Here is an 18,839-nt window from a genome sequence, read left to right on the forward strand (position 1 = left end):
AATTTTAAAAACTTAAAAAAAAAAAAAAAAAAGGGAATGGGCGGAGGCGGCCGAGAGCTCACCGCCACCGCCGCCACCCCGCCGCCACCGAGAAGGTCCGGCGACGGCGGGGGAGGGTCGGCCGGGGTCGCAGCCCTCGCCCGAGCCCTCGCCGATCGGGGCGAGGGCCGCGAGCCCCCAGATCCAGCGGCGAGGGCTCGCGAGCCCTCGCCGCCCGGTCGGCCGAGATCGCCGACCCTTGGCCAGGCCCGCGACCCCAGCCGACCCTCCCCCGCTGTCGCCGGCTCTTCCCGACGGCGGCGGGCAGGCGGCGGCGGCTAAGGGCCCTGTTGCCTTCCCCACGTTGCCTTTTTTTTTTTAAATTTTTTTAATATTTTAACTAAATTTAATTTTATTTATTTATTTATTTATTTTCCACGTCAATCCAAAACGATGCCGTTTTTGCCACGTCAGCGTGCAAAACGGCGTCGTTTTGGGCGTGTGCAGCCGTAAAACGCCACGTTGGCGTTTTGGCCAGATTTTGGCCGAAGTGGCACTCAAGTGATCCATTTTACTCCAATTTTGGCACTTAAGTGTCCATTTAGCCAAAGTTGTGGCACTTGGGGGTCCGCACGTCCCCTAACTTGACTACACCTAGTTAGTCAGGCAAAGCATTAAAGGTGAAAGTAATACCAAATACACCGTTATATAATTATTCTTGGTTGAAGCAGTAAGATAAGGTGCAACGTTTATTAATTGAGATAGGAAAAGGCAATCACAATGTTTTAATTAGATGTCATATAATATTCTGAATTGCAAATTGATTTATGTAGCAAAAATTTTGGCATATGTACCAGAAAACAAGGCTTCGCTTAGTTGGGGACGCCTGTTCTCGAGGTACAGGAAGTAGGGAAAATAACAAAAAAACTTTTCACATGTATATGTCATGGTAATTGAATCTTGGGGAAATGACACTTGTGAGTGGCGGGGATAACTTCGGCCCGTGACACATGTCACTTTTTTACTTTCTTTTATTATAGAATTAACATCACGAAATAAAATTTTCCTAAAATTAATTTTTATACTACTAAAAACTCTAAAGTAATACATTTGTGACAAATTTACTTTTCATTAATTTTTATTAAATTTTACCTTCAAATTATTGAATTAGATAATATGTAGCAGTTGACAGATGTACTAATTTAGAGTGTTTATTAATCTAATTTAATGAAAGCTAAGAATAAATTTATCACAAATGTATAAATTTGGAATTTTTTATGGTCAAAAAATTAATTTATGATAAATTTGTTACGAGATATAACAGTTTTGGATTTTTGATAGCATTAACCGTTTATAATATCCCTAGTTCATTTGACTTTACACACCAATTTGCTCTCGAAAGACTAGCGATTTTAGTTACTAGGGGTCATTAGTATTAAAATTGGTCAATTCACACCCTGACATCAGGGGCGTTATTTTTTATTTTTTTATGACTTATGCTATATATACTTTATTTTCAATTTTTGTATCATTTCTGATATATAATATATATTCTCGACCAATTCCACTAGTTTAGTTTGGTTCGGTCGAAATGGGTCGAAATGGTTATTATAATTAGACCAATTTTTGTGAGAATCGCCAAAATCAGCTAATCCAATCCGATCCTGAATTAGACCAGAGCCAATATGCACCCTAAAAATTATGACTTAAATTTGCAAAATCACTAGTTTCCTTTACGAATTGCCTCTATCGCAATCCAAATGCCTAATTTACCTAAAACTCCTAATATAACCTCATCCTAATTCTACAACCACCATACTCCCATCATCTTCTCATGAAGACTTATAGCCTGTTCGATACACCTCCAACTATGTTAGAACTATGCTATAGCCGACAAAACACGTGTTTGGCTTGACATATTTTAAGGGTGTTGTGCTATGATTATAAATACTTTAATGAGTTCGGCAAAAATTGCCACAAGATTGTTGTCGTCATCGAAACGAAGAAAACACACCAATAGCATATATATCCATATAATTACGATAATAGTGTTATTATTATTATTATTATTATTATTATTATTATTATTATTATTATTATTATTATTATTATATCTACTAATATATTGTTATTATTTTCGTTATTATCATTTTATATGCCATTATTATTATGATTTTTAATTTTATTTTTTTGCAAAATTAGTCATAGAAATTTTATTATTTATTATTGCCAATTTCTAGAAAAATGCTACAACTTTTGCTTTGAAGATTTAATTGTTACATCACTTCAAAGCTACTAAGAGCAATTTTCTTAAAACCTGTAGTGACAAGTTACTTGCCAAATGACTGAAGAAAACCCAAGTACTCTCTATTGCATAGTCCTGCGATTTTGTGGACGCCTGCACCTTCCCCCTCTCCCTCCGTACGCTCTTCTCTTTTTTTTTTTTTTTTTTTTTTTGCTTCTTTTTGTGTGTGTGTTTGTGTTTTCATTTACTTTTTTTGGGGGAGGGGGGAGGGAATTACATCAAACCTTCTTCAAGTTTTACGATTTTACCATTTGCATAATTTATTCTAAGGGCAAATACCACAAAACCTCAAAGGATGCCAATTATGACATAGATACCTCAAAAAAAAATTATGTCATTAAAAACCTTAAACTTATTTACTACCATATAAATACCTCCAACGTTCTTTGTATCACAAAAATTTCCAAATTTATACATGTGTTATATAAATACCATTTATTTCAGTTTCACTTGGGGTATATTTGTCACGTTATTATAAATTCAATTTTTTTATTATATAGAATAAAGTTTGGGGCATTTGCATCACAATAAGTAAGTTTAGGGTTTTAGTGACAAAAAAAAGTTCAAGGCATTTGTGTAACAATTAACATAGTTTGTGATTTTTATTATGATATTAACCCTCATTTTAAGAAATACTTCTCATTTTAAGAAATACTTCTTTATACTTTTTTCGACAAAATCTCAGTTTTGAAAGACCAAACTACCCCCATATGCAAAACTTTATCCAACACATAACATGATGGATACTCAAAATAGCTATGGAAGGGTAAAAGTTTTGTGGGGCATAATTGTTGTGAGAACACAGCAGAAACCCATACCTTTCATGTGAAGAGATCGCCAAGAGGGAGCTCATATATAAGTCTGTTAACATATCTAGTTAGATTTATTTTCACTAAAAAACTTAAGTTAATAAGTTATAGGTCAATTTCTCACCATCAACATAAGGAGAAAGATTGGAGATATGTTGTCAGAACACCATAACAACTGGGAATTTTGATCTTATAAGCATCCTCACTCGTTTTCTTTAAGATTCGAAACGGACCATTTGCCCTTGGTTTGGTTAACTGAATACGCTCGGGAGAGAAAATCTCCTCAGGACTCATTGGATAGGCTGTCTTGTTTGGAATAGGAGCATGGGGCATAACGTTGAATCTCCTTCACAGGAGGAAGGCCGGATGGAATTTCATCGGGCATGGACATCACGAAACCTATCAAGTAAAAACCACAAATTTTTTTGGATCTTCTCTTTTGCTTTATTTTCTTCCAATATAATAAGAGCTTTAGCCTCACAAGAATCCTTCAAAAAAAAATGAGACTTGGCAATGAAGATTCCTTCCTTCTTCTTTAGTAGGTTTCAGAAACTCTCCATCTGGCAAAGGTCCAACACGATCTCGACGCCATCTTTGACGAATGAACAGGTGCTTCTGAATCCACCATGGATCTCCTTCCACCATACACCATGGTCGTCCAGGAAGTAGATGACATGCATCCTGCGGAACAGCATTACGCATAACTACTTTGAATTTTCGCCAATAGAGAATGAAACTAAGCATCGTTTATTTACTTTTACCTCATTGCCTCTCTTAAGCCAAGAAAGCTTATAAGGATGTGGATGGTCCTCTTCCTCGAGTTGCAGCTTGTCTCGATGGTGGTGGCCCCGCCATTTCTCCCATCACTATCTATGATGACATTGCATACCTTGCCATGAGAAGTTTACTAGGCGTAAGATACATTGGTACAAAGCCATACATCGTCCTCAAGATGAATTGCGAGTCAACTATAGTATATTAACTCTTCACACCACACCAATTCCCCAACGTGGGATTTCTCTAACACAATGCGTGCATCCTAGCATTAGTTAATGTCACTTTCAATATATATGTCATGTTTTAATTATAGAAATTGCAATAAAATTTCATGATGTGATGTTTAATATAAAAATAATTTATCATAAATTTAATGAAAAAATATATTGTAGTCAATGTTCATGGCAGCGGACACAAGTAACTATTTTTGAACACATTAATATATACACATTGATAGATTGGAGAACATTTATGTATAAATTTTTTTATATAAATATAATGATTTCTTATATGACGTAACATGAAAATAAATTTCATGTTTAAATAAGGCCTCAAGTTGGAATTAACACAATTGACGAGACAAAAATTTTTACGAAATTTTTACAATGATATAGTATACTAACAAATTGCATCATATGATTGCATAAATTAATAAAAGAAGAAGATGCCAGTTGCATTTATGGGCAAAAATGGTAAGTTATTGTCTAAGAAACACTGACACTCTCTAGAAACCATCGTGTCGTGTTCGATACTTCGACACGTATCCAACACACTCCGACACGTTCTAACATGTGGTCAACTTTTCCCGACACACTCCAACACGCAAGTCCGAAATTCCGACACACAATTTCAACACGCACGGGATCAATTTTAAAAATTTTCAATACTTGAGAGGTCAAAATGTAAATATATGAAAAATAATGAAAATAACAAAAATAAAGGGGAAATAAGAAAATTCTTACTCTCAAGTTTCTCACTTATAAGTTTTGATCTTCCCGCGAATAACGATGGAACGCCTCTCTGCTCATTGGCGTCGTTCCGTTGCCCCCACATACTTAAAGTTATAATTTTTTTTTGCTTCTTTGCACCTCTTGCAAGTATTGCTTGTGAGTTATCTCTTTTGGTCTATGTTATTGGTTTGTGAGTTATCTCTCACATTTTCAGTGGCGAATTTAGAAATTTCCTTTTCTTTAGTCATACTTCAAGGGTTCTTGTCTTGGATTTTCATTTTTCTCGAATCTTGTTTTGCAGAGGATTTCCAAGCTAGTCTATATCATGAACTCCGAACTTTGTTTAGGACTATAAGAAATCTCAGTAATTTCCGACAAGTATAATAAAACAGGACATGTTCATTCAAGTTTACTCTTTCATGTTTGCAATTTTTGAATTTCTCGTTCAATCTTTGTCAAATTAAAACAATGAATGATATTAACAAATGTTGGATTAATATTTTTAGTATGAATTAATTCTATGTTTTTTTTTTTCATTTATAAATAAAAATATTTATTTACTATATAACGTGTTGAAACGTATCGGAATTCTCTATTTTTTGGGAAATGATGTGTTGGCGTGTCGTGTCGTGTCGCGTGTCGTGTGTTTGTATGGGTGCTACATAGGTTATTGTATCGTATAAACCCTTCCTCCTTTCTCACCCACTTCCTCTTCTGTTTTTTAGGGCTGGTATTAATGTGGCATTATGATGTTGCATTAATGCCATTTATGAGCTCCTATCTAAGTTCATTCAAAAGCTTAAGCCAGTAAGTTATGAATTAACTATAATATATTAACTCTTTACATCGCACCAACTCCTTAAGGTAGGATTTCTCTAACACAATTCATGCATCCTAACATTAATCAATGTTACTTATTCAATGTATTTGCCATGTTTTAATTATAGAAATTGCTATAAAATTTCATGATGTCATGTTTAATATAAAATAATTTATCATAAACTTAATGAAAAGTATATTGTAGTCAATGTTCATGCCAATTGACACAAGTAACTATATGTAAACACATTAATATATGCACATTAATAGATTGGAGTACACTTATGTATAAGATTTTTTTATTTAAATATAATAATTTTTTATATGACGTAACATGAAAATAAATTTCATCTTTAAATAAGGCCTCAAGTTTGAATTAACACAATTACGAGACAAAAAGTTTAACGAAATTTTTACGATGATATAGCATACTAATAGATTGCATCATATGATCGCATAAATTAAAATGATAGTTGCATTTATAGGCCAAATGGTACGTCATTGTATCATAAAAACCCTTCCTCCTTTCTCGCCGCCTTTCCCTCCCGTTTTTTAGGACCGGTGTTGACGTGGCACTATGATGCTGCGTTAACCCCATTTGTCTTTTCTTTTCGGCCGTCAGATGGACAAAATATGTCATGCAATTCGTCAGAAAATGAGAAAAATGGTTAAAGAGACTTCAATTGAAAGTAAATCAAACTTCAATGCATGCCGCGACCAAGGCAAAACAATCAAAAACAAGGGAAGAAAAAAGAAGAGGAAAAGGAGGTTCACAAGACAAAAAGGTTGTGAATCTCCGAAACATAAACCAAACCAAATGATGCTACTCGGTCCTTGACGAAAGGAATATTTCCACCCTAGTCCTTTGCTCTCCTCCAACTCCATCTCACTAAAAACATCATTAACTACTAATGAACCCATACAAAAAATAAGGAAAGAAAGCCCAAAAGGACAAGCAAATAAAGAAAATTACATAAGAACCCCCTCAAAACAAGCAAAATACTAACTCCACCCCTAAAGTGCCCCCACGCCACGGCGCGTGACCCCCACTTGCCCGACCGGCGGCGATGCTACTCGGTCCTTGAAGAAAGGGATATTTCCATTTTCCACCCTAGTCCTCCAACTCCTCCCCCTTCAACTCCATCTCATTCTCATTAAAAACACCATTAACCACTATTAAACCCATAAGAAAAAACAAAAAAGACGAAGGAAAGGAAAGCCCAAAGGACAAGCAAACAAAAAATAATTATAAAAAGAACCCCCTTAAAAAGGCCAAATACCAAATCCTCCCCGTACCACGCTCCCCAGGCGGCGCGTGGCCCGCACGCGCCCGCCCTTTTGTGCCTTTTTTTCTTCCCCAGATTCCACTCCAAACGCCTCCACAAGAAAAGCCCATCAACAATAAATAAGCAAATAAATAAGCAAATAATAATAACAATAATAAATAAACAAATAAATAAGTAAATTAATTAATTGATTAATTGATTAATTAAATCAGAGAAAATTAATTTTTTTTTAAAAAAAAAAAAAGGAAAAAAAAAAAGAAGAAAAATCGGCCTTGCTTTTCTCACATAACAAGATGTACCATCTCCTCCCCCGCCGCTTCTCCCCTTCCTTCCTCTTCACAAGCGCCACTGCCATGCCTCCGCTCAGCCTCTCCAAGCCCAACCACCACCACCACAAGCCGCCGGCCGGCCTCTCCGGCAGCCACCACCACGGCGGCGGCGGCGGCCGCGGCGGCGGCCACCACGGCCACCACCACGGCGCGTCGTCCCTCTGCACGCACTCCCCCTCCGCCACGCTCGACCTCCTCATCCTCGTCCTCGTCCTCGGCTCCGGCGCCTTCCTGGTCTCCTCCTACTTCTCCTACATCTTCAACTCCCTCTCCCTCCTCCTCTCCCACCCCGCCGCCGCCACCGCCACCATCCACCTCCGCCTCGATCTCCCCGTCGTCCCCTACGCCCTCGGCTTCGCCGCCTTCTTCCTCGTCGCCGTCGCCCTCCACGAGTGCTTCTGCGGCGCCCGCGCCCGCCGCTGCGACCGCCCCGGCTGCAAGGGCCTCAAGAAGGCCATGGAGTTCGATTTGCAGCTCCAGACGGAGGAGTGCGCGAGATCGGGCTCCTCCCGGGAGATCGACCGCCTCCCCTGGAAGGGCGTCACCGAGTCCAACCCCGATTACGAGTGCCTCCGCGCCGAGCTCCGGAAGATGGCCCCGCCCAACGGCCGCGCCGTCCTGCTCTTCCGGGCGCGCTGCGGCTGCCCCGTCGCCAAGCTCGAAGGCTGGGGCCCCAAGAAGGGCCGGCGGCACAAGAAGTGAGTGTCCTTCCCGGGATGATCGTTTTAATTTGCTGCCAATTGGAATGCTTGATTAATGATCGATTGGGAGTGGAAATGGATGTTTGGGTGTTGATTGGTCGTTTGATTTGTTCGGGTACAATTTAGGGTTCTTCGCGGAGATTCAATTTGTGCATACTGGGTTTCTAGGTCAATGCCTCGCTTGGCATCTCCATGGCCTTTGAACTAGTGGGTCATCTATTATTGGTCGTCCTGTCCAAATGCGTGCTTCGTCAAGTTTTTGTTTTTCATTCGTTTGATCAATGTCTGCATAGCCGCTTATGATTTTGATTGCTTTTTTGCTCTGTGATGTGAATAAAGTTGGAAGAGAGATGATAATTCCTGTTTGGCTGGGTCTTTGCTCATTCATTCGGCATTCTTGTCAGTTATCAGTAAAAAATTATGATAGGCGCAATTTCTAGTGGAAGTTTGCTGTCGAATGATTGCGCCGTTGCCTGTAGTGTCAATTGGGTAGATATTAGGTAGTAGGTAGATTCTAGTGGCCTGCTGTGTTCTGCAGAGGCAACTGCTGATTTCTTGCCGAATATTGCAACTTTGCACATCAATGAGCTGCTTCTTGTCAAGGATTGCCCAGTAACTCATCTGCAATTTTAGGGCACATATATCAATATTTAGGGCCCATGCCCCTGGTTGATTGTGCTATTGATAAGCTGTAATTATTTGTTCGAGATCATTTTCCTTAATTGAATTCTCTGCAGTGATATTTTAGGTCTCCCACTATATATGCAGTATCTTGTGAGTTTAGCAGAATTGTTGAGTAATTGAAAGTATTTATGGGAACCAAGTATTTAGGAATCTTATATGCGGGAGCAATGATTATGCTAAATCAGAAGCTCGTGTAATTTTCACATGAGGAGTGCTCTTGCTTAGAAGTTATGGCGTATCCATTGATGTGATCTAATCAGTTGTTGATTTGGTTGAATAAACCATCTCTTGTATGACATGACAAGAACTCATTATACATGTGCAATTGTGTTCTGACTTGTTCTTCCATTTTTCATTTGTTTTGTTTGGAATTGATTTATACTTCTCTTTAGCTATTCACTATCTCTTGCATGACTCTTCAGAGATTTGATCAAAAAACATATCTCCCTTGCATAGTTTAGAATCTGAATGTCTTGAACCACTTTCTTTCATTCTAACAGGGGCAAGCAAGCCTAGATAATTAACTTCCCTAAAAGCCACCGCCACGGCCAAAGAAAAAAATCATAATGATCCAAAGGCATGTGTTTCTTTCAAGAGAAAAAGAAGCTTTCATCTTCTTAGATGGTATTTTGAATGTATCTTGGTTAAAGCAGTTGGAAGGAGACTCCGAGGCATATTCCATGCACTAAGGAGATGGGTAGTTGATTTTTTTGTAAGTTTAGAAGGATTTTATAATTCTTTTGTCTCCTGGACAACTTAAGATGGTATTTTGAATGTAGCAGTTGGAAGGACACTCCGAAGGCATATGCAATGCACTAAGAGGATGGGTGGTTGATTTTTCTGTAAGTTTGAAAGGAATTTCAATTCTTTTGTCCCCTTGACTACTTAAGATACCCACATGGCTTGATGCTATAGTTTTTTTGGGTATAAACTTAGGCTAATTTCAAGACATAGAGGATGCTGTATGGTGGGGTCTTTTGGTGTTTCCTTATGATTGAGGAGTCTTGACTGATAAATGGAATATGTATTTAGAGGTCTCTGCAATCTTAGAAGGTGTCAGCCAGATGAAGGATACCTGGACCCTGGATTCTTGGGACCAATAAGGTTGAGCTCGGGAATGTTGGACATCTTATGTTTAAATTATTATAGGGTTAGGCCTCATTAAACAGGGTTTTTGAAATCAAATATCATCTTTTAGTTATTTTTAGGATGAGAACATACTAACAAGCTCTACTTACGACTGAAAGATCCAGTTACATACTAAAAACCATTTAACATGTCTACATACATATCTCCAATTTTGACTGATTTTAGTAGTCCAAAAGGCCGATCTTCCATTGAAAAAGGTACAATTTTCAAAATGGCTGATTGCTTCGGAAAGATTGCACCCATTTTAACTGGAAACTTCTTCTACTTTCTTTTTTGGAGCTTGTCCATATGAAGTAGCGTTTCTAGGAATAATTGTGATTTTCCATAAAAGCAGTTGGTATGTGGAGGTCTCCATGAACTGCCAAAACTTGCTTCTTGCACCATCTGAGATTTCTCTGGCCTCTTGTCTTCTATTAGTCAAATCTCACTCTCCCAAGGGCCTCTCTTCTTGGGGAAAGAATGGAGTTGGACGGATAAAAAGAGTACTTTCTTTTGATGAAGGATGCATTGCATTGCATGTAAAAAGTGGGATTAGACTTTGGGAAGGAAGAATAAAGAGAAAATGTGGCTGCTTGAAAAGCTGTTGGGAACTAGGACGATTGCATCTTAAAGAAAAGCCTGCCATTCTTCTTAAAAGGCTCATCTTTGTATTGTCCTAAATAAGGAAGGTCTCTTGAGGTAGAGTCCACAGGCAGCTCGAGGTAGAGTCCACCGGCAGACTTCTTAGGATGTCTTTGCTCCTGTCCCATTTCCTTTTGAAGACCCATGGTAGCTGCAAAGCAACCCCTATCCTGCATGCAAAAAGCGCCTATCATATGCCTATATAGTAGACGCTTTGATAACACTGTTCTAGACATTGACACTCAAGTAATAGTCCGATTCTGGTTAACATAATCCGTGTATGTGGCATAGGTCTGAAATAAGCTACTTGTTTTCGCTCTTAAAATGATTGCAGTGTTGTTGGGCAATATCCAATTTTTTTGCATACAAGAGTTGTGGTCTGGAAAACTTTTTCTTTGTTCAGGCAGAAAGGCAAAGCACCTATAAGGTTGCTCACTGGGAGATTTATATGCAAAAAAATGTGTTCGTGAAAATAGCTGCAGCAAACAAAATTTGCAGTAGTTTCCTTTGAGGCATCTCAATTGAAAGAACTTCTAGGAATTCTTTACTTTTCTGGCACCAGTGAAGGTTTAGATGCTCCTTCCAATTTAGGTGGATAGTAGTCACTGGAACATCTACTTGAGTTTTATCTTGCAACTCTTATAATTACACAACAAATTGCTAAAGCCGACCCTCAGATTGGAACTTACCTGGATGGGTTCACTGACAGTGTCAATGTCCCTAGTTTAGTAGCCTCCCTTGCCAGGGGTGCCGCCTAAGGTTAGCCCAAGTGGCTGAGTATCTGTCGTGATTTGTGGCAGCAATGCTCAAATTGGAGAAAGAACATTTAGAACTTTGGAAGTTAGGGGCAATGTGCATTATTAGATTATAATCAACAGAAAATTCTGTTGTTTGATGTGTGTTATCATTTTTATGGGATTGCCAGTTAAGATTTTAAAAACTTGCATGCTATGAGACTGATTTTACTGCTTCTGTTGACAGTGGAAAACCTTAATTCAAGTGTTTTTGTTGGTTCGCTCATTAACTATTCTAGCATATCAGTAAGGTTGCGTGCCATCGTGTTGAATGAGGCACATCTGCCGCAACATTAATGATTAAAATTGCTTGCAGTGAAGAGTCAAGACTTAAAGTGTGAAATTGTGGTACACATTTCAAAATGCCTGTATTGTCAGTCATATTCGATGATTTTTGCAGGGCCCTGGCCAGTGTTGCTCACAATGCGAAAGGAGATAAGGGTTGATTGTGGCGATCGCTCTGAGGGGTACATTTTCTCTGTCCGACATTTCTACAATCACGTCCACCTCTCAGATTTCAGCGTCCTCCTTTCTGGAAGACTTTGCCATCGATCAGACAGAAGTACTTTAATCTTATTGGTCATATCTTCTTCAATTATGTCTGGGAAAAAACCTTCCATGTACTGCACACTTCTAAATTATTTGGAAGGATATACCGCATTATGATGCAAATAAGTTCATAAATAACAGCTCAGAATATTGAAATTGGATAGACCTGGTTCAATAGAGGTTTCTCGAACTCATTAAGCTTAGCTTCAAGTTTGCTGGTCGAAGTGTCGCGGCAGTGATCCGAGTGCTTCATGACCAAGTCACTGCATCTGTCAAGAAAAAGTTATGCACTGAACTTGATAATTATATTGTATTGCACTAATCTTTATTCCTGATGTTGTTATCAGTCTTTTTCAACCCAGAAAGTAGAACCATTTCACAAAATGCTGAAAACAGCAAAAGAAGATAGGAAGACTTTGGGGGTGTTCGGTTGGGCATTCCCAAGGGGCTTTGGGCCCCCAAAGCCCCTTGGGGGAAATTTTGGGTGTTTGGCAAAGGCTTTTGAATGCCCATTTGCAAAATGTGGGCATTTTAAATGCTAAAAGCTGAATGCTGGGGGGACGAGCTTTGAGCATTGGGCATTTCGGAGATGCGATTTTACTGTTCATCGGTCACTGTTCATCGTCTCCTCCGCCATTCGCCTTCTTCTTCGTCGTTTGTCTTCTTCTTTGCCAAAGGTGGCGTTCAGCCGCGATTTGGCTGTCGAGAAGCCTCGCCTGAGGTCGCACAACCTCAGGCGACGCTGCCCTAAGGTCGCACGGACCTCAGCCGGCGTCGCCTGATCTCGCGCGAGCCAGGCAACCACGCGAGGCCAGATCTAGCGATCTTGAGGCCAGATCTGGCATCCGCGACCTCCGGCGACTAGATCGGCGGTCGGCGACGGCCGATCCGGCCGCCGGCGGTTGGGGCAAATGTGGCCGATTGTCGGAATTTGATTTCAGACTTTAAAAAAAAATAAAAAAATAACAAAAGTTAATTACAAAATGTAAATTTTGCCAAACGGTGTTTATGCTAAATTGCATTTCAATGCTAAAATTTATCAAACGGTCTAACATTTTCGAAAGCCCATTTCCTCAAAGATTTTACATTCTCCCAATGGCATTTCCCCAAAGTCGAACCAAACGGGCCCTTTATGTCACAGAAAGATAAATGCCACGTTTAGTAACTGGGGAAGCTGTCTGATATTGTTATTTTTTATATGGGCATAAGCCTCTTTGGTTGGATGTTAACTGCTAACATTGGAGGAAAAATATAAACTGAGATTGAACCAGTTTTACCGGTTGCTTCAATTGGAATTGCTTGATTCGCTCGGCTCGGCCTGTTTTAATTGCTTTTTCCTGCCATTTTCTTGTCTTCCCCGTTCACTCTTGGATCAGCAGATCCTCCCTCTCCTTGAAGCAAAGTATCCCCTAAAATCAACGAGGGAATTTCCTAATAATGTTTTTTAATTTTGCAAAATCCATCGATCCATTAGAAAAAATGCATTTTTTGTTATGAGTATTTTTTCTCATTTTACTAGATTTCATGCACTCGCAACTTGCATGAATAAATTCAATTATCATACATATTTGTAATAGGGTGATTCTCATTAAAAAAAATTAAATTGGTATATATGTGACAATTTTACTCAAAACTAAATTTTTTTACTACAAAAAATCGGGAAAAGTACCAAAAAAGTCATAAACCTATTGCATTGATACCAATTCAGTCATAAACTTTTCAATTGGACCAATTCAGTCCTAAACCTTTTAATATTGATACCAATTTAGTCAATCCGGCTAATTTTGGCCGGCTAGTGTTGACGTGGACGTCGACCGGATGCTGATGTGACAATTTTACGATTTTTTTTTATTTTTTATTTTTATTAATTTTATTGATTTTTTATTAATTTTTTTCTTTTTTCTTTTCTACCTTCTTCTTCGGGGTGTGGCAAGCTTCTGGTGAGGCTCGCGGCCATTGGGGCGGGCCCTCGCCCGCCGGCGAGGGTCGCGGCCCTCGCCCGGCCTCCCGGGGACGCGGCGAGGCGGCCTCGCCAGATCCGGGTGAGGCCGGGCGGCGAGGGGCCGCGTGAAGCCCTCGCCGGCCGCCGTGAGGGTTGCGGCCCTCGCTCGGCCTCGACCCGGGGCCGCGGGCGAGGCGGCTTAGCCGGATTTGGTCGAGGCGGACCTCGCTCGGCCTCCTCCGGTCGAGGCCGCGAGCCCTCGCCCGGCCGTCGGTGAGGGTTGCGGCCCTCGCTCGGCCTAGCCTCACGGCCACGGCGAGGCCGGCTCGCCGCGTCCGGCGAGGCCGAGCGCCTCGCCGACATCCCTGGGAGAGGTAGGCGAGGGCCGCTACCCTCACCGGCCACCCCGGGAAGAAGAAGGTAGAAAAGAAAAAAAAAAATCAATAAAAATTAATAAAAATCGAAAAAATCATAAAAATTGTCACGTCAACATCCGGTCACCAACCGACGTCCACGTCAAGACGGCCGGCCAAAATTGGCCGGATGGACTAAATTGGTACCAAATATTAAAGGTTTAGGATTGATTTGGTCCAATTGAAAAGTTTAGGACTGAATTTGTACAAATGCAATATGTTTAGAACTTTTTTTGTACTTTTCCACAAAAATCTCAAACTAGTACAATTGTGATAAATTTACTTAAATTAGTTTTTTTATCATCAAAAATCCTAAGCGAGTATATTGGTTGTTGATATGACAAATTTACAAAAATGAATGAGAAAAAAAAATTCTCGTCATGAGAAAATGTTTTAACACAAATTATTGTCTATATGAAAAGATTTTCCTCCTACTAATTAGTTCAAGCAATACAAACAATCGATTTTAAGGAAATGAATTTTAAATTAGTCATTTTTCACAAAACAAATAGTGCCTAAATATTCTTTTCTCCGTCTCTATTGTGCATAGTTTTCTCCATGATGTAATGATTCAATTATTTGGCAATAGAGTAATTTTGCTTAATATTTAAGATCTCAATATTTTGCATACTCCCCAAAACCTGTTCATATTTGCCTGTATAAATATTAAAAACAGAAAATTCAGTCTTTGCAGATATAAATAATAAAAGAAGAAGTACAAAAAAAAAAAAAAACATAAAAAATTGTGTTTGGCAAGCTCAATTCTACATATTCACAGTGGAAGTAAAACAACTCTCTTTGCTTTTTTCCCTCCAAAATCTGTCCCCCATTGCCAACCTCAAAAAAAACCATTCCAGCTTCCATCTCTGCTGAAACTCAGGCAAAAACCACCCCCATATCCATGCTCCCAAGTCTCTCATGGCCATTCCGCTCCGACCCAAGTTCGGTCATCTCCTTCGCATCGCTTCGCCATCTCCGCCGAATCCTAGATGGGTCTCTTCTGCTACAAACCATCATCTGCAAGACCATGTCCTCACGTTCTTCAACGCCGGAGACACCCCCGAACATGGCTACGACCGCGAGCTCGCCCTCGTGTCGGCCCTCAAGTCCTGCGCCTCCCTTTCGGCTGCTTCCCAGGGTCGCCAGCTCCACTCCCTCGTCCTCAAATCAGGGCTTCTCGCCAACTCCTTCGTGCGCAACAGCTTGACCAATGTGTACGCGAAGTGCGGCTTGATGGACGAGGCTGGGATCTTGTTTGGTTCCTGCGGCGACTCTGGTGTTGTTTGCTGTAACATAATGATTGCTGGGTACGTGAGATCTGGCCGTCTGTGGGACGCTTTCCGAGTGTTTGAGAAAATGACGGTGAGAGAGTGTGTTTCGTATACGACTATGATAATGGGGTTCGCGCGAAACAAGCTTTGGGCGGAGGCGATCGAGGTCTTCAAGGATATGCGGGTCGCTAACGTCGTCCCTAATGAGGTGACTTTGGCGAGCATCATCCCGGCTTGCTCGCATTCCGGGGAACTGTGGAACTGTAGAATGCTTCATGCTTTGGCGATTAAATTGCTACTTGATGGTAGTGTTGTTGTATCGACGAATTTTTGCACATGTATTGTGTTTGTTCGAGCATAGAGGAAGCGAGCAGGTTGTTCGAGGAGATGCCTGAAAAGAATGTAGTTTCGTGGAATGTGATGTTGAACGGATATTCAAAGGCAGGACTTGTTGATTTGGCTGGACAATTGTTTGAGAAGATTCCAGTAGAGATGTGGTTTCGTGGGGTACATTGATTGATTGTTATTTGGGGTGCAGAGGTTAAGTGAAGCATTGATCATGTGCCGTGAAATGCTTTGGTGTGGACTGAGGCCGAATGATGTGATGCTTGTTGATTTGGTTTCAGCTTGTGCTAGATCGGGGCTCGCCGTGGAGGGGCAGCAACTTCATAGTTTGATAGTGAGATGTGGTTTTGACTGCTGTGACTTTGTCCAGGCAACATTGATCCATCTCTATGCAGCTTGTGGCAGGATTGACCTTGCTTGTCTGCAATTCGAGACTGGATCGAAGGACCACGTCGCATCTCTGAATGCCCTCATTGCAGGATTTGTGAGAAATGGAATGATTGACCAGGCTAGGCAGATGTTCAACCAGATGTCAGAAAGGGATGTCTTCTCATGGACCACCATGATTTCTGGTTATGCACAGCGGGAGCAGCCAAATGTGGCTCTTGAACTTTTTCACAAGATGGTCGCAAGTGGGCTCTGCCCTAATGAAGTAACAATGGCGAGCGTCTTCTCCGCTATTGCTGCTTTGGGTTCTCTGGAAGAAGGATCATGGGCTCATGAATACGTACAAAAGAACTCCATCCCTCTCAATGACAATTTGAGTGCATCAATAATTGACATGTATGCAAAGTGTGGTAGCATCAGTTCTGCCCTGGAAGTGTTTCATCAAGTTCGAGACAAGGCTCGGGACGTGTCACCATGGAATGCAATTATATGTGGGTTGGCGCTGCATGGACATGCAAATCTGTCTCTTGCAATATTCTCCAACTTGCAGAAACTGAACATCAGGCTTAATTCAATTACATTTATTGGAGCCTTAACTGCATGTTGCCACGTGGGCCTAGTTGAGGAAGGGAAACAAATCTTTAGAAGCATGAAGGTTTTGTATGATGTGGATCCAGATGTTAAGCACTATGGTTGTATGGTGGACATATTAGGTAGAGCTGGGAGAATACAGGAAGCTGAAGAATTGATTAGGACCATGCCCTTGGAAGCAGATGCTGCAGTATGGGGTGCGCTTTTGTCGGCGTGCAGAACACATGGGAATGTGGACATAGGAGAGTGGGCTGCACAGAACTTGGAAAATTTGCAACCAACTCACGGGCCTTGTAGGGTTCTTCTATCAAACATGTATGCAGACGCAGGGAGGTGGCATGATGCCTTTTCTGCAAGAAGAGTTATTTACAGTCAAGGACTGAAGAGATTGCCTGGTTGTAGTGGTGTTGGGTGATCCGGCGGCTGCTTCTACCTGTTGAGATACAGTCATGGGTTTTTCTCTTGCTCCCCCATGAGTAGGTAACAGTTGTTACTGACTAGGTCCAGTAAACTGATGCCATAAGGCCATCAACTCACGCAGGACCCACAATTTTCGTTGCCTTGGTATCGATTTTAGATATGGCTTCAGGCAAGTGTTTAATGTAAAAGTAGGTCTCGAGATGGGAGAGCCATCACATGTTGACAGCTGAATTGGAAACATTCGCTCAAGATTTCAATGGTCACAGTCCCGCTATGCTTACATTTCAATGATCAGTGCAGTAAACAACAGCATTAGATGTGCATTGCTTGTCATGTTGTGGGATTTCAAAGACGTGCAAAGGCAATCCATCTCAGCTACTTTTGCCTTCTCACATTGTTATCTTGTCAGCAAGGTTCTCATAGAGTGCATTCTATTGATGACCTGCGCATTCCCTAGTCCTTGCAATTTCAGCATCATCACTCTTATGAACTGGCTCAGTTCCAAACACTGAAGAGCTTGAAGGATCTCTCCTTGTCTGAGAGAATTACTGCAGTAGCACATAATTTTTTGCTCATCACTATGGCACAGTGTTGCTTTTGCCTTGCTTTGGCAGTCGAACCCCTGGCCTCCTTCTCTAGCAGTCCCTTCCCTAACCCCCTAGCCACCTCGCCGAACACCTCATGGTTTCGTTTCGGCTACATCAGAGTTAAAGCTTTTGGAAACTGTCATCTTGCAAGTATAGAATCCCGAATGTCAAACGAACTGAGAAAGTACATCAATACACATGTGCCGGAAGGGCTGATCTTTTGAGGGAGGGAACCTGGTGTATTGTCAAGAGAGAAGAGAAAGAAGAGGAGCCATCACAGATCAGAAACACCTTTATGTCCGCCACTGCCTAATGCCACCTACCTGCTTAATGTAAATGAAAAGCTGGGTTGGCATTTTTCAGGATCGGGTCATTTCAGCTAGTTGTTTCTTTTGCTAATTTGATAAGAATGTCATGCGATTTTGTGGAGCATGTCAGGACATGAATTGCAGGGTATCTGAGCATATGAGAATCTTGAAAAACCCATGACTTTTCTACAATAATAAACCAAATATTTATTGTTAGAATTTGACGTAGTTTTACTGGATAATACTTTAAAATAAATTTTCAGTACCAAAATTACAAAAAATTTAAAATTTATATTTCTCTAAATACTACTGCCTTAGTTGAGCTGGCCCGAATAATTGATGATCCATAAAAGTATATTACAAAATAATGAAAAAAAAATTAGAAGATTTAACCGTTCCTATTATCTCATATGTTTTTTAATTCGGAAAAAAATAACAAAAAAATCTCAAATTATACATATTGTGACATTTGCCCTGGACTTTTATTTGTATCATGAAAAACTCCAAATTATGCCCACTATGATACATTTACATTAAATATTTTCTTATGACATAAAATCCCTAAACATAAACCTATGTGACACATTTATCGTTCAATTATATTCTATTAAATGTTTTTTCAGATAAAATAATGTCGTTTTTATTTCACTTATACCATATCAATATTATTTACTTTTTAACATTCATGTATAATTCTTACTAATAAAATTTTGATGATTGGTAAATGTGTAACATAGATATAAGTTTTAAAATTTTGATGTAATTGGAAAAAATTTAGGATAAATGTAGTATATATTCATAGTGAATGTAATTTAGGGTTTTA

The 18,839-nt window shown here is 40.2% G+C and overlaps 2 protein-coding genes across 3 annotated transcripts; both read left to right on the top strand.

Annotated features, from left to right (window-relative positions):
* The first annotated feature begins 7,222 nt into the window (after positions 1–7,222).
* On the top strand, positions 7,223–12,084 carry LOC104424889 (uncharacterized protein At5g19025). Of its 2 annotated transcripts, XR_005547132.1 has the most exons (3): positions 7,223–7,952; positions 9,140–9,481; positions 11,604–12,084. XR_005547132.1 is itself a non-coding variant. In XM_010037420.3 (2 exons), exons 1-2 carry the CDS (start codon positions 7,279–7,281, stop codon positions 11,647–11,649), a joined length of 720 nt encoding a protein of 239 aa, XP_010035722.3. In that variant the 5' UTR covers positions 7,223–7,278; the 3' UTR covers positions 11,650–12,084. The 2 variants fall into 2 exon arrangements, 1 of the variants encoding a protein (XP_010035722.3); XM_010037420.3 differs by lacking the exon at positions 9,140–9,481.
* A 2,841-nt stretch (positions 12,085–14,925) lies between these two features.
* LOC104424900 (pentatricopeptide repeat-containing protein At5g19020, mitochondrial) lies at positions 14,926–18,208 on the top strand. Its single transcript, XM_010037430.3, is given in 4 exon segments — positions 14,926–15,704; positions 15,707–15,859; positions 15,862–15,912; positions 15,915–18,208. Coding segments are annotated over 4 exon segments (2,085 nt in total). The 5' UTR covers positions 14,926–15,025; the 3' UTR covers positions 17,117–18,208.
* Positions 18,209–18,839: the final 631 nt, after the last annotated feature.

This window comes from Eucalyptus grandis, chromosome 2 (genome assembly GCF_016545825.1).
Source record: "Eucalyptus grandis isolate ANBG69807.140 chromosome 2, ASM1654582v1, whole genome shotgun sequence".
Classification (NCBI taxonomy): domain Eukaryota; kingdom Viridiplantae; phylum Streptophyta; class Magnoliopsida; order Myrtales; family Myrtaceae; genus Eucalyptus; species Eucalyptus grandis.